This window comes from Anneissia japonica, unplaced genomic scaffold, assembly GCF_011630105.1.
Source record: "Anneissia japonica isolate Jap-2015-1 unplaced genomic scaffold, ASM1163010v1 scaffold199_len4679917_cov187, whole genome shotgun sequence".
Lineage (NCBI taxonomy): Eukaryota > Metazoa > Echinodermata > Crinoidea > Comatulida > Comatulidae > Anneissia > Anneissia japonica.
The window spans coordinates 2,674,436-2,689,771 of record NW_022686322.1 but is presented as its reverse complement, the minus strand read 5'-3'; the positions used below and the strand labels follow the sequence as shown (position 1 = coordinate 2,689,771).

Sequence of the window (15,336 nt, the reverse complement as noted above, 5' to 3'; positions counted from 1 at the left end):
GTTCTGTTTTTTTGTATCCAAAATGAATAATCTTATTTCTAACCAAGTCCGCATTATTATTAAACAATCTCTCATTTTATTACAGGCCTAATGAGCTTCGTAAACATTTCTAGTTCGCGAAGGGGTCTCAATCGTTGGATATCTTAAATGAAAATACAGATGATCTCTTTTTCCTAAGGGAGAACCATGTACTAGGCCTATGGCGTCTACCAAGCATTCGTCTCGTGTAAAAATTTAATCTAATACATTCGGTTCGCCTCTCCCTCGAAAATGCATAGGCACGAAGTGTTGATACCAAAACAAACAAAAAATCCTCCGTAATGCACTAAAAAAAATTCAGCTATATCCAAATCTCAGTAAAATTTCATTATAACCAATCAATATTCTTATAATTGAAATCACCAGTAATTAAAAGAAAATCGGCCAAATATTCATTCACCTGTTTCAGTAACAAAATATTATTCTCCCTTAAACTACTAGGACTGCGATAGACACAGCCAACAAGTAATTTTTGTCGAGCGGTAAGCCAATAACTACCCATACTGACTCCTTAAAACCATTAAAGCCTCTGTTACCGGAATACCATTTTTAACATATAACCCAGTGCCGCTCACATTTTCCTTCAGACTAAACTGATAACCTTCTATAATTAAACTTTCTCAGACTGATTTCATAGGCAGCATTTTTCGGAAAAATCCTGTTATAATAATAAATCGGGTGATTCTTTCTGTAAACGAAAAATTAACTCCTCCTTTTTTTTTAAGTGAATCGCCATAAAAATTATGGAACTATTTTTTTTTTTTATCTTTCTGTGTACTTTTTTTGTCGCTTTACATTCTATTGACTTCAAATTTTCATCAACAAATTTTGCAATAGTGGCGCAAAAGGGACCAGAGGAGTGTGGGCTGCATCATCATCATCATCATCATCATCATCGTGCAGATGAATTACGTTCTTGTAGGCCTATAAATGGTTCGCATTGAGTTATGTGTAGGCATAATGACTATCCACAACAACTCCATTGTTTTAGTACGTTTGCCTCTTATACCTCATCAATATTATTAACTTCTTAGTCACACTTGTCCCAACCCAATATTGTCTCTTGAAAATCGTAGAATGTTTTTGACATGATATTTTTGTGTTGTTGAATTCTGTTTGTGATTGTCCTCTTGCTTCTTTGTTTAATGCAATTCGCATCCTAGTGTTTGCTCCACGTTCCATACGGTCGTGTTGATGGCACAAAACGAGGCATTTTCAGCGGTTGCCCAACGAATTTAGTCTACTTGTTACTTGTGAGCAGTGGCGGCGCCAGCAGGGGGGCTTAAGTCCCCCCACCGGACAAGTCAGACAGGCCGGACAGAGCTCGTCGGGCAGTCAGACCATAAAACATAAAAATAGGCCCACACCAAGCCAACACATGTCTGTCACAATCTGAGAGTGCCATTTTCGGCCATCAGAGGTTGATATTCTTTCAAAAAAAATCTTATTTGGGAGGGGTACCCCCTCTCAACCCTTTCCTCCAGCTCGAGCCTACGAGCTCAAGTCCCCCCTGTCGGACTACTTAGTCCCCCCCAGAAAATATATCCTAGAGCCGCCACTGCTTGTGAGTTCGATCTCATTTATGATAGTTTAAATGTTTTTAAAAGTAAAATTGTTAAACATATGTACAGTATGTGTTTTGGGGGGTTTTTTTAACTTTTAACATTAATTTTCACATATATTATTTTATCACGTTTTGATTCAATCTGTTAGTGGTTGTTCGCTGTTGGTTTAAATTAAAAAATAAAATAAAATAAAATCAACGATAATCTGTATGATAGTCGACCCAAGTCCCTCTTCAGAAAATTTAATAAAACTTCATGACTTAATCAAAACAGTCACAATCCGGGCCTACCGGTAGGCCTACATGATTTACAAGAGGCGGCTCAACTGCCGCACGTCGGGGAAACCAGTCAAAATCGCCCTCTGCAGACTTTCCCATAAATCAAACTTCTTATAATGACGATTTTAATGACAGGCCTACATGTAGTTATTATTAATTGTTTTATGTTCATTAGGCCTTACGTGGTAAAAACTGTTTAAAATTTGTTAAACTAAGGTCCAATGGAAATAAGTTTTTTAAATTTTAAAACTATTTTGAGTTACCCTAAGAATTAATGTCTTATCTTTTTTTTCTTAATCATTTATCTGTTCTTTGTTTTTATTTTGTATTCAAGTTATATGTGATTGTAATTCCTGAATAAATGAAATGAATTGAAGATGATAATATTCTAGATTACCATCATCATCATCAAACGCATGGTGGCAGTGTTTTACCCAAGCGTGACATGTGATGCAACTCGCCTCTGGAAATCGTCAGGGACATAATACGCTGATGCATGACGACATCGTCGTATACCATCATAATAATCAAATAGCCTAGGCCTAGAATTACCTATTGAATTTATCTAACAAAATGCCCCGTGGAGGAAGAAGTCGTGGCAGATCTGCCTCACCCGTTAGGTAATTATCATGATTGTACTAGTAGTTATTGGTATCTAGAAACGTAATTAATTACCTGATGTAATAGATAGCAAGGGTTTCAATTAAACAAAGCTAGGCCTGGCGTAAGTATGCGCACCAACAAACCAAGTCTGACACACCGGTCGTCTGCATGACTGGCAAGGCCGGTCTGTTTTCCACCCGACACCGCTTTAAAATTAGGATACACTAGGCCAAAGTTTATTAAAGTAGCCTAAGCCCTAGTAGTAAATACTAATAAAAATAAGCTAAGCCTGGCCCTACAGCAACCTAAAGTTTCAGAGTGTCAGACACGATGTATGGAACTGAACACATTTTGTATAATAATAATAATATGTCGTTCTTATAGCGCTTAATGCCTTAACAAAGCCTCTAAGCGCTTCACATTATTACCCCGGTCATTGGATCAAACACATATGGAACACATTAAACACTAAATGAAATTATTAAATTAAATTATATCTCCATAATATTGCGGCTAGTAATCGGCGCAGTGTTGGAACCTACCAGGTACCCACTTGTACTCCTGGGTGGAGAGGGGCAACCATAGATAAAGTAGGACACAAGCGATTTGCACAGCGAGAGTTTCGAACCCCCGACCTCGAGGTTGAGAGTCCAAGCCACAACCGATGCGCCAACATCAGTCAGTGTGGTTCATTCATTTCAATGCCTGTTCCTGTATGTAGAATTAAAAGAAAAACCATAAAACTGTAGGCCTATTGCAAAAAACATGTACTATCCTAGTCAATTTTATGATTGCGCATAAAAATTACAAGCTTTAAATTGAAAATAAAAAGCATCACTTGACAAAGTTGGTATATACATTTATACTTAATAAAACATGCCATGCATGTCATAAATAACAATAACCTAGGCCTATGGCTTTTAAAAAAATACGGACTTTTTATATAATTTGTAGTGAAAATGATAATGACTTTTTAATATTTCTCCATAGACTATCAGCACCACCAAGGACAGTTACAGCTCCACGTCCTCAACAGAGATCCCCAGTGCCAGTACAGCAGCAACCATCTATGGTAGGGACCCCTGGTCAATCACGTAGCCCAGGACTATTTGGCCAGATGGCCGCTACAGCTGGTGGTGTGGCCATTGGATCTGCCGTGGTAGGTCTTCCTATTATGAAGGAGTTTGCCTTGATTTCCTTTGCATTTGTTTTTTAAAAAATGCATTATATGAGTCATATGGCTTAAATAATATTAATACTAGATAATAATAATAATAGCAAGTTGATAAATAATAATAATACCTGTATATATGTCATATGATTTAAATTTAAAGAATACCTTAAACAAAGCAAAAGCCTTCGATAAAGAAAATGCCCAGGTTTTGTACTTATAGCTTTTGATGTTTTAACTTTTTGTCAATTTTCATTTTTTTTATACTTTTTATGACCTTTTTTATATATATTCTTCCATTAGGTGATGGTTTTTTAGACCCAACCCCATTGGAAATAGGTCCTCTTGGATTTTAATGGGTTGTCTAGGCATTCCCATCATTCTGTTCGAAAGGTGTATAAGAAAAATGATTTTTTACTAATGATTATATTTTATTATTTTAAACTTCTGGCTTCGTGCCTTTTTATCTATCTCGATGTAAATTGCTAAATTGATGTTTTTAATGTTTGATGTTTGTAATGTTTTGTGTTTTAATGATGCAGATTAAATTCAATTCACTTTTATTAAAATATACAGTACAGTACAGTAATATAAGACAATGATAGTGTAACAATAGATAATAATAGCAAGTTGATAAAATAATGATCTTTATTGATTTGGCACTATGGTACTGGTGTGGGCATTTAAAATGTGCCGCTTCCCTGAGGCTATAAAACCCCACCAGGTACCCATTTATACTTCTGGCTGGGGAGAGAAGCAGTTATGCAGATAAAGTGCCTTGCTCAAGGACACAAGCAAAATTCACAGGGGATTGAAACCCCGACCTCAAGTTATAGTTAGTCCTAACCATGCTTGGTCTGAACCCTCCTTTTTGTAGAATTTTCACTCTGGGCCCTTTCTATTTTGAATTCTTGTTCAACCATGGCAATGCTTTGTTGTTGACAATGAGTCTATTATTTTATAAAGGGACATGCTGTTGGAGCAGCCATGACTGGAGGAGGGGGAAACTCTCAGCCCGATGTTACCTATCAAGAGCAACAGCCCATGCAGCAATACCAACCTGTGCAACAACAGAACCAACAAAATGGTGCATGCAGCTACGAACTCCAGCAGTTCCTTCATTGTGCAGAAACTCAACATGACCTCTCACTATGTGATGGATTCAATGAGGCCTTGAGACAATGCAAACTATCTTTCGGTATGTTGATTTTGAAAGTGTGGCATTTTTACTTATTTTTTTATCATCATTGGTGTCATTAATGCATGTTGAAAATGTAAATGTACTGTATACGTACATTGTGTTGGAATTATGTGGTACAGCAGTAAAACATCTGGTTCTAGTACCATTGTGCTGATCACTAGCTGTTACATTATGCTGAATGCTCCCTTGGGAGATGATATGAAGCATTGTCACAAGTAGAGTCTTGTGGTACCAGTGGCATATCTAGAAGTCTTGAAATGGGGGTGCTGATGGGAGGGCATGAAGGTGAAGTGGGGGGGGGGAGCCTCGATGATCAGTTGAGGGGTGCTAGCTCGCAAAATAAGGTGATTTTACGTGCTTTTTAACTACAGTAGAGCCTCGTTTTTACGTACCCCAGTTATACGAACCCTCGGTTTTACGTACGCCTCGTATCGACGATGACATCATCAAAAACCCCGAAAATATTTTTAAAAAACGGCCCTTTTCAGAGCAACCATAAGTAAAAAGACTATAACAATAAACTTTAACAATAAACAAACCATAATGCAACGTATTTTCATTAAACAGCGATGTTGATTGAGTCTAATACCGGGTTGTTATAATCTGGATGAACAACTACCGATGGTGCTCAAAATAATTGCTTTCCTCCTTAGCTTCGTGTGGCAAACCATGGAAAAACTCGTCTGGTCGAATTTTCTACACGAACCTGAGTAGACATAGTTACAGTAGAACCTCGTTTTTACGTACCCCAGTTATACGAACCCTCGGTTTTACGTACGCCTCGTATCGACGATGACATCATCAAAAACCCCGAAAATATTTTTAAAAAACGGCCCTTTTCATAGCAACCATAAGTAAAAAGACTATAACAATAAACAAACCATAATGCAACGTATTTTCATTAAACAGCAACATTGATTGAGTCTAATACCGGGTTGTTATAATCTAACAACGTGAAACCACGTGAACTGAGAGAGATGAACAACTACCGATGGTGCTCAAAATAATTGCTTTCCTCCTTAGCTTCGTGTGGAATTTTCTACACGAAGCTGAGTAGGCATAGTTTCGTACACGAATGTTAATTGGTTGGCTTGCCCAGTGCAGCGCACATGGATTTAGTTTGTCTCAACAGGCCCAGACAACACCACAGCTCTGTTGTTTAAAATAGGCATTAAGGGGAATTCCCAAGTTATACCTTTGTCGTATAGGTAATCTTACAATATTTTCATGTTCTTTAATTAAATAAAAGATATAAGTGATGAATTAATACACTAGACACACGGTTTTATTTGAACACTTTATTATGACATCGTAAAGTGATGAATAAAAACACTAAACACATGGTTTTATTCGTAGGCCTAGAGGCTTGGTCTAGCCTAGCTAGGTGACATCATTCGTTCATACATACGTATATTGAGCATTACGTACGTATTAGGTCAAAGGTTACCACAAATTTAACCCAACCTCTATTTTACGAATCCCCCGATTTACGTACGCCTTCTGGTCCCGTACCGTACGTAAAATCGAGGTTCTACTGTACTTGCAAGTGATTTTTTTGGGGATGGGGAGACTGGGAGGGCGCGAGGAATTTTTGGAGGGGAGTGCACACCCTAGATACACCACTGGTGGTACCGTATCAAAAAATAAAATTAGGAAAATAAAAGATAATTTGATATATATTATATATATCAAATTATCTTTTATTTTCCTAATTTTATTTTTATATTTTCTTAATATTTCCTAATTTTATTTTTATATTTTATAGCATATAGCTATAATAGCTATATGTGTGTTATTATTGGTTTGTGATTCTTTACCTAGAACTTGCCTTTTTTTGTCAATATACATAGTATTATTAATAAATTTTGATCTTTGAATACAGTCATTAATTCTATAATACTAAGACAATTCTGATATACGTGTATTTTATATTCCCTCAACATAGACATATATCACATTGTACAGTACACCTAATTGTAAATGCATTGTTCATAAATGTATCTCTTTTTTTTCTTGTAGGTAAATAACAGTTGTTAACATGGTGTCTCCACAAATAAATCATAAGAATGACATTGATTGAAATGGTCAAACTCAGGAAACATCACTTCAACAAACTGAAAGTATTTTAATTATTATTGATAGTAATTAATACAGTACTGAATTAATTGATGAATGATGTGTAATTGCTTTCCATCCGAATTGTGCAGTGTTTGAATAAAATAGAATATAAACCAATTTTAAGAACTGGAGTAGTTGAAATGTTATTGGTTTTATCACACTACAAAATTACATAAAGATAGAGCTGCTGTGCAGTGAATAACATATGTGATATCTGAAATTAATGATAGAAACACAGCTTTCTTCGGGAATATTTGAAAATAAAAGTCGTATGTATGCTACAATGATTTTGTAATTGTTTCATTTCATTTCATGAATTGCACTTGCTTGTTTGAAGGCTTAAAGTAGGCGGTTGTCAGCTGACACATTTCCATAGCACTGGTAGGGGCACAGGGCAGGCCAAACCTTTTGTAGGCCCCACCAATAATTTGCCAAAAATAGTTGTTGTTTAGTCTCCCCAAACGGACCCCAGCCTTGGTTTTTCACTCTGCTTATGTGCCTCCACGTATGTTCAATGGAGAAAGCAGTATGACATCCCATCACGTTGTTGGGCACTTGAAGCGGAGATTGCTTCATTAGCCGGTGGTCAGGTAATACAGTGTATGCCTGGCTTAACACTTCCAGTAGTTGATCTCTGAGCTATCTGCACATTTGAAGACTGAAACTACAGTAGTTAAGAACCTTTACTACTTCGTATACATTTAAGGTTCTGCACTGAATGTTGCAGTAGGCTGTAAAATCCGGAAATGTGACCAACATTCGTAATTTATCACACTGCCATTGTCCTATCATTGCCCATCTCCTGCCTGTGCATCCATTTCTTCCGTTTCTTCTATCAACAAATGAGTACTTATCAACTGGAGCAACTCCTCAATTTGATCTTCAGTTAATCTTTCCTCACTCTCCTCAATCATCTACAGAGCAGAAAATATAAAATTTTATGTGACAAATTTGTGTGATGTGCCCATATATGGGCATGATGATGTCATATTACATCCAAATATGGGCATATCACATATATTTGATAGTGTAGACAGAGCATCATTGACTGACAAATGTATTAGGAGAGGTGAGAAATATTTATTAAGTGGTAGTTGCATGTACAAAGTATGTTATTGGAAGTAGTTTTGGGCATTGTCGAAAATGGATCGACAGATGAACAACGTTACCATGTGCAAGGAATAAAAGGTAGTGGGGAGGGACAAGATACTAATTTATCTTGTTGATATTGAAAATAAGCTGGTTTTCAAAACAAAAAGGGTGTTTCATCCAATCATTGGGTGGGGAACAGGCTGAGTACATGATGATGAATTTTAATATATAAGAGAGTGATTTCCGGCCATCTACAGTAATATTTCCTCAAATTTTCCCACCCACCTGGGTGTGCATTCACAACTGTCCCACCACATTTCAAAACAGATCTATGCCCTTGCATCCAATGTAACTTAATTGAAATAATTATTTACCAATTGAATTTCCACTGCTGATGTTGGTCTTTGATTCAGAAGCTGTAACTTTTCTGCCCTGCAAAATAAACAGTCGCATCATAAAGTTTATATAACAGAAAGCAAATAAAACCGACCAATCAGATTAAAATCAAAGTTATAACTAGCCAATTAAAAACGAGGTAATTAAAAATGAGGTGCGTCTTACATTAAGTATATTACTTGTTATTGTGAATAATCAACAATTGTTCAACAATTGTATAGAAGCCTTGGAATGCTGCCTGAATGAAAGGAAAATACTTCTCTAAAATCTAGAACATAGATAACGTAATTTACTCTCTGAACCACAGATTCTCCCATCTTCCCTAACCCTACAGTAAATTTTGAATTATATTTTAAACAAATATTGCATTCCAACTGTCATTTCCAGCATATCTTAGCTAGGTGTCATACTGTATTTTTAATCTCAGCCTCAACCATGGTGTTTGACTTCCTTGGATACAGTATATTAAGAATAATAAATAATAAGAATAGAGATGCTCTTACTTTGTCAATTTGTATGGCTCCAAAGCCAGTAAGAAATTCTTGATTATTTCTGGAGTTTGCTCTTTACAAGGTGTTTTCTCTAGATACTTCATAGTCTAAAATTAATGAAGGCAAAAGTGATAAAATATATACTATAAATATTTACAATTTTAAATAATAAGTTTTAAATTTGTTAAATCATAGCTTAGCTCAGTGGGCTATATTGGTGGTAGCCATTGTGTGTGCACTGAACTGTGCGATATCCTTGGTGTTTCACACGAAAAAGAAAATCCAAAATACTGTACTACCCAACTTACCTCGTACGATACTGTTGCCAGGTTCTGATGCATCTTAGTCCCTTTTCGTTTACCATCTGATTGCGACTGAAGATCTTTTAAGAGTGTTAAGACCTGTTAAATACATGCACTTTTTAAAAAAAAAATATAGCACACTTTTGAAATGCCTATTACATTATAATGGTCTAAATGCTAGCTTTGAGGTTTTTTTAGGCACAAGGCCAAGGATATGCCAAAGAGTGAACTTGCATAATCACTTTTCTAAGACAACATACATACAAGATGTGCCACATAGTCTCTTTATGAGGCTTATTGAGTGAAGTTGTTCTGGTCGTGAGAAAAAATCCTAGTACCAGTACATAAATTGAACCCAAGACCCAGGGACCTTCCCGCCATGCTGTAAAATTTTTTAATTGATATCTATCTAAAAAGTCAGCTCAAATATGCGCGGGAAATTGTTAAGAAAATAGGTGCACGGAATTGTAATTGCTGCATAATTGCACTGGTTATATATTCCCCACGCTTGCCTTACTATACAGTCTGGCTTTCTTGTTGTCTATACTTACTTCATAATTGCTAAGCATTGCAGAATTTTCATCAATTCTAGCAAAAAAGAAAGGAATTCATATAAAACATTTAGGCATGAAAAAAAAATAATGTTTTTATGCAAAAGGAGGTCCATAGATCTAATTCAAACAAAGCTCATTAAAAAGAAAAACAACTTTCATTTAATTTTAATATTTTATGTTGTGAGAAAACTTGTTTTAATGACTTTTTAATTGTTAAAGCATGGAGGTATGGATGGATCAATGAATTAGGTAGGCCTAGCCATGAATAATATTAGGCCCTAAATGTCAGTCTAACAGTAACAATAACATCCTTACTTATTATTATTAATATTCTGTCTTGTTTGTCATGCAAACTTTCGTTTACCTAACCATACCATGCATACGATTTAAGATTTTAAATACATACATGGAAATAAATCTATTAGTTACGTAAAGAGCCTAAAAATCGACCTTCTTCGTTAACATTCAGGTTGAGCATGCAGCAACCGAACGAAAAGCCGCCTGACATAGGCCCTAACTAGATGAGATAGGGCCTATAGCCATTGGCCCGTCGAACCGGGACCGAAATGATCGGCCCAGCCTGGCCTAGGATTACTAGCTAAAAAAAGTCATTGCCTTAAAAATACAATTTATTGGTTAGTATGACCATGGAAGTATTAATGGTATGACTTAGCATTTTAAAATGTGATCGGCCTAGCCTAAGCCTGCACTCACATCTCCATGTTGTATGTTGCAGATGCAGTGTTGCCGCCGCCGCCAGGACGACCTCAAAACAAGTGTTAACTAAAGGGCTAAGGGTCATATCATGTGTTCGGTAAATTTCATTATGAAAAAAAGAGTCGTAGTGTAGGAAAAGAAAAACAGGATTACTTACTTTCAGTTGTTAAGTAAGTCAGACAAGCATTTACAGTGCCAAATAAACCAGCTAATTAGAATATAATACTACAGTGATAATCTCACTGCTAATAAACGTAAACTTTTAATAAAAATTAATATATCAAGTAACCCTATAGAACAATGGAACAATCTAAATATATAGAGACAGACAGACTATAGTGGAAAGCACGCTGGTGTCGATATTTTTTTAGTTTAGAGGTATATATTTTCCTTTTTTAGAATTATTTTATATGTTTAAATTGTTTTTAAGGTTATTTTACTACAAGCATGATAATTTTATGATATATATGGCACAGTATCAATCCCGGGCTAACTCTTCTTAGCTAGGCCAGACCTCTCTCCACACACAACCAGCCAGCGAGGGCCGCCAGTCAGTATATTGCATAGGCCTAGGCCTAGAGGTATATTGACACTTCTTGAATGATTGACACGTGCCCAGGTCCCTTGTTTATGTTTTGTGGTGGGGTGCAGTCCATTGCAATCTAAAAGTAGTTTTCGAGGTGTTTTTTCTTGTCTACATGTCTTTTTGTATTAATAAATAAAAATATAAATTCTGATTTAACAAGTTTAAAGCCCCATTCTCGGCAAAATTTTAGTTATTTAAAAAATCTGATTTTTATATGTTTGGCCTAGCTAGGCCCTAGGCTAGGCTAGCCTAGGGTGGCATAGGCCTAGGCCCTATAGGTTTATAAATGTAATATACGGAATTACTAGGTAATAGCCCCATTTTGCGGCAAATTTCACTAAAAAAAAGGATTTTTTTTTTTTTAGAAAAAATGCATATGCATTACTCTAATTATTATAAACCATGAAAAAAAATATTCGCATAAATTATAGTTAGCAATTTCGTATTATATTTATAAATCTTTATAACATATATAAAATTCAGATTTTTTTTTTACAACAGAATTTTGCCAGGAATGGGGCTTTAACCGAATTTAGACATCCTAAACTGTCATGAAAAAAGATATATAAAATCAGACTGAAATATTTTTTTTTTTGTGTTCCACACAAAAAATAAATACAGATGAATTTCTTGTTTGATTTTGCGATAGGTCTGAAGAAATATAGTTGGTGCCAGAAACATTAGCCTAGCAACACTGCTAGAGGCTAGTGGAGCGAATCGAGTCTCACTTGGGTGGGAGCCAGGAGCCGCCTAGGCCCCCAGTGGGGATCCAGGGGGCTTCGCCCCCTGAAATCCACGGATATTTGATGAATTATGGCGAATTTTTATTAATTATTTGATAGGCATCGAGTTACTCTAGTATGACTTCATGTAGGCTGTGCTTTCTAATGTTAAAATCAGCTTCCAAAACCAAAATATTTTGAATAAAACAAAGCCCCCAGCTCCCTCTGGCACCACCACTGATATAAAAGCGAGAGCATTCCAGCATATGCGATTTACAACCTCTGAATTTGCCTAGTAGCGAAGAAGTCATTGAGAAAATGGTAATCTCCTATAAGAAATAGTCTCTATTTATCATTTGTTTTATCCTTTTGCATAAAACTAAAATTCATGCCAATAATTTTTCCATGGTTTATAACAATTAGAGTAATGCATATGCTTTTTAAAAAAAATAAAAAAGATCTTTTTTAGTGTAATTTTTGCTGGGAATGGGGCTTTAATGAATATATAAAATATAGGCCTAGGGGCCTACCCTCCCCCAGGGAAGTTGTAAACACCAATCAATAAATACTGTACAAAGTAAAAGTAAAAAAATATAATTTCATATTTTGTTACAACAGTCTTGTCTGTTGTCTCTATTAGTATCATTGATGTTAATTTGTCAGAATTTGAATACGGTATGAGTAGCGGTGATCCAAACACCTCCAGTAGCTACAATTCTGCATCAACAGGAGCGACTATGTCAAGTGCAGACACGGTTCCGACTCAGGATATCGTAGACTGTGGAGACGTGGATGGTGACCAGGAGGAGGAAGAAGAAGAAGAGCCAGAAATATGGGGTCGACTATTTCCTTTTGGAGCTGCGTTTACAGCAGTTAGTGAGTATAGAAAGTAGTTTACGCTATTTTATAATGTAATAGATTTAAAGCATACTAAACTCAAGCTGTATCGCCGTGTCACAGGCAGGTAAAAAATTTTGAATGACCACTCTATAATCATTTAAATTTGACATCTATAGAGCTATATCTAAAACTGGCTACCGCCTAGGCCCTGCCGTTTTGTTCAACTGGCGCCTATATGTTGAACCCAAACCCTTTGTTAGGGCCCACTTGCTGCACTGCCTCATGGCCCAGAGATGCTCTTAATTGGCCCTGAACAGAGTATTCATGTACAGTAAGGTTTTCCTAGTAATGTGCTATAAGAATGAAAAATAAACATAATAGTCAGGCCCTTTTAACCATTCCTGAATGCAGCAAAGTTTCTTCATCAGACCATCGTTAAAGTGTATTAATTCAGAAATTGGATATCTCATAAGAGATTTTTTTAGATAAGTAAAGTATATAGATAAAATAAGATTAATTTAAAAAAAAAAATTGTTGAACAATATTTTGCAAAGACGTACTTGTTTCGTTGTGCTTATGTAAGTATTTGTTGAAGCCAGATGCAATTTTTCAATAATATTTTGCTTGAGAGTAGAATCTTAATATTGTTTCATTCAGTTGAAAAGTGAATTTGCTTATTTTTTACTAGACTTGTCGGGTGATAAATACACAGTTGGGCGTGATAAACTCTGCGATATCTGCCTTGATACAAAGGCATGTCGGAAATTAAATTTCTTCGCAACGGTTTCCAAGATCCATTTTAACATATCCAAAGTAAGGAAAGAGACTTAACAAAATTTCTTATGTAAAGTCAAAATTGTGTATCTGCTACTGTTACTTTAATTTCTTTTAATATTTAAAGCAGAAGTACTGTACTTCATATGTTCATTCTATCAGTTATATAGACTTAATCAGGATGGTATAAAATTGTTGTTGAATGCATTTTTTGAAATAAATAAATAATAAATAAATGTTGCTTGCCATGTCAAAACAAGCATCAGTTACTAAAACTAGAAAATTGAGTTTTTAGATATACACTATTCATATGCTCCACATTATTTAAAATAAGTCATTTACTGGAATTAAATTACTATTCCCAAAATTATGATTAAAAGTACTACAACTTCTCTGTACTAAGGTGAGACTTTTTTTTTACCTTCGCCGACTGCAAATATTGATGATTTCAAATGAAAATAAAATTTTATTTTTGGACAATTAGCACACCCGCCACCATGAAAAAGTGGAAATTTAAGAAAAAAATAAATTTTTTTCTTTTTTTTATTACGCCCTCGGTTGCCTTGAAATCTCCAAAGATAAGATATGTATTTTTCTTCCGAATGATATAAATTTGAAGCATTTACCCATCCCATTTTACATTCACCAATAAAATTTTATTTTTATTTTCTACTCCATCTGGATGTTTTAGCAAAACTATTTGCTAAATAAGAAAACAAAATTTTATTTTTATTTTTATTCTGTCCTCCTCAGATGATTTTTAAAAAAAATAAGTATGCGAAACAAGGAATAAAAAAGTCTAGCCTAAAGTATACAGTACTGGCACATTCTTATGCTAATTACTCAGTTAACATTAGCAACAGTACCTTGGTTTTGAGAAGCCTCAAATAGATAAACTTAGATAGATAGAGATGTTACTGTTTTGAGGCACATAACAGCTGGTATCTCTCCTTTGGATTTTCTTGTTTCTGTTATGCCTTGTCAAATATTTTTTTTATTGTATATATTACTTAGGACAAGTCAAATGCTGTGTTCATTGAAGACCAAAGCTCTAATGGGACCTTTCTAAATGGCCAAAAAATTGGTAAGATTTTTATAAAGCATTTTTTTCCAAATTACACATACATATATGTGGCAAAGACAAACCAAACCAGTCACTCGTCGCAAATTCTGTTTCAGATATAATGGCCAAAACATGCTGGAATGTCAACATTTTTTAAATTTATTTTATTGAACTAAACTATCCATTATATATAGATATATATAATGGATAGTATACATTATATATAGATATATAATGGATAGTTTAGTTCAATAAAATCTATTTTATTAAACTAAACTATCCATTATATATCTACTGTATATATCATGCTATGCTGTTATTTTCCCCATTTTCAATGTTAAAACAACAAATTATAACGGTTTGTTGATGGTTTCTGCCTGAGAAATGCATGAAATCATAAACTTTGAAGGCCAATTTCTCAAATATTGTTCTTTAAACAGCTGTATGTTCAAATTCCTGTAACTTTATGTCAGATTTAAATGATTCTTTTACCATTTTATAGCTTTCATTTTACTGTTTATACATGTATTATTAACTAAAAATCGATTTTTGCTGCGAGTGACTGATTTAGCTTGTTACCACATATATTTATCTACTGGTACCTGCCATCCACTGCTCTGTCATGTTTATAGAAGGTGACCCTTCCAAGTATCCTAGAAGGTCGGCTGATATTCAGGGCCCTTTTAGATATAGGAAATAATAGGTACGTTCACATAAGCTATCGTGATAAACTTATCATGATCTATTCATCATGATAACTTTAGCATGTTAGAGAAAACCGTTCATATAGAAACCATCATCATGATCTATTTATGCTAATGCAT

General features: G+C 35.0%; 3 protein-coding genes across 6 annotated transcripts in view; 2 read left to right on the top strand and 1 right to left on the bottom strand.

Annotated features, from left to right (window-relative positions):
- Nucleotides 1-2,338: 2,338 nt before the first annotated feature.
- Nucleotides 2,339-7,259, top strand: LOC117115758 (coiled-coil-helix-coiled-coil-helix domain-containing protein 2-like). Its single transcript, XM_033259687.1, has 4 exons — nt 2,339-2,502; nt 3,476-3,644; nt 4,623-4,854; nt 6,877-7,259. Exons 1-4 carry the CDS (start codon nt 2,456-2,458, stop codon nt 6,882-6,884), a joined length of 456 nt encoding a protein of 151 aa, XP_033115578.1. The 5' UTR covers nt 2,339-2,455; the 3' UTR covers nt 6,885-7,259.
- LOC117115765 (DNA-directed RNA polymerase III subunit RPC9-like) lies at nt 7,087-10,587 on the bottom strand. 2 transcript variants are annotated; one of them, XM_033259698.1, is made up of 6 exons: nt 10,525-10,587; nt 9,808-9,844; nt 9,263-9,355; nt 8,967-9,061; nt 8,442-8,499; nt 7,087-7,889 (listed from the first exon to the last, which is right to left on the bottom strand). In XM_033259698.1, the coding sequence occupies exons 1-6, from the start codon at nt 10,530-10,532 to the stop codon at nt 7,764-7,766; spliced, it is 417 nt and encodes a 138-aa protein (XP_033115589.1). In that variant the 5' UTR covers nt 10,533-10,587; the 3' UTR covers nt 7,087-7,763. The 2 variants fall into 2 exon arrangements, with proteins under 2 accessions (XP_033115589.1, XP_033115597.1); XM_033259706.1 differs by lacking the exon at nt 10,525-10,587 and adding an exon at nt 10,249-10,517.
- A 247-nt stretch (nt 10,588-10,834) lies between these two features.
- The window catches only part of LOC117115738 (serine/threonine-protein kinase Chk2-like), a 16,569-nt gene continuing 12,067 nt past the window's right edge, over nt 10,835-15,336 (top strand). Inside the window, exons 1-4 of one of the 3 annotated variants that reach the window (XM_033259670.1) lie at nt 10,835-10,905; nt 12,476-12,711; nt 13,364-13,488; nt 14,464-14,533. In XM_033259670.1, coding sequence (XP_033115561.1) covers nt 12,513-12,711; nt 13,364-13,488; nt 14,464-14,533 — 394 coding nt within the window. In that variant the 5' untranslated portion in view covers nt 10,835-10,905; nt 12,476-12,512. The remainder of the gene's footprint in view (nt 10,906-12,475; nt 12,712-13,363; nt 13,489-14,463; nt 14,534-15,336) is intronic. The other 2 variants (XM_033259667.1, XM_033259677.1) reach the window with 2 other exon arrangements.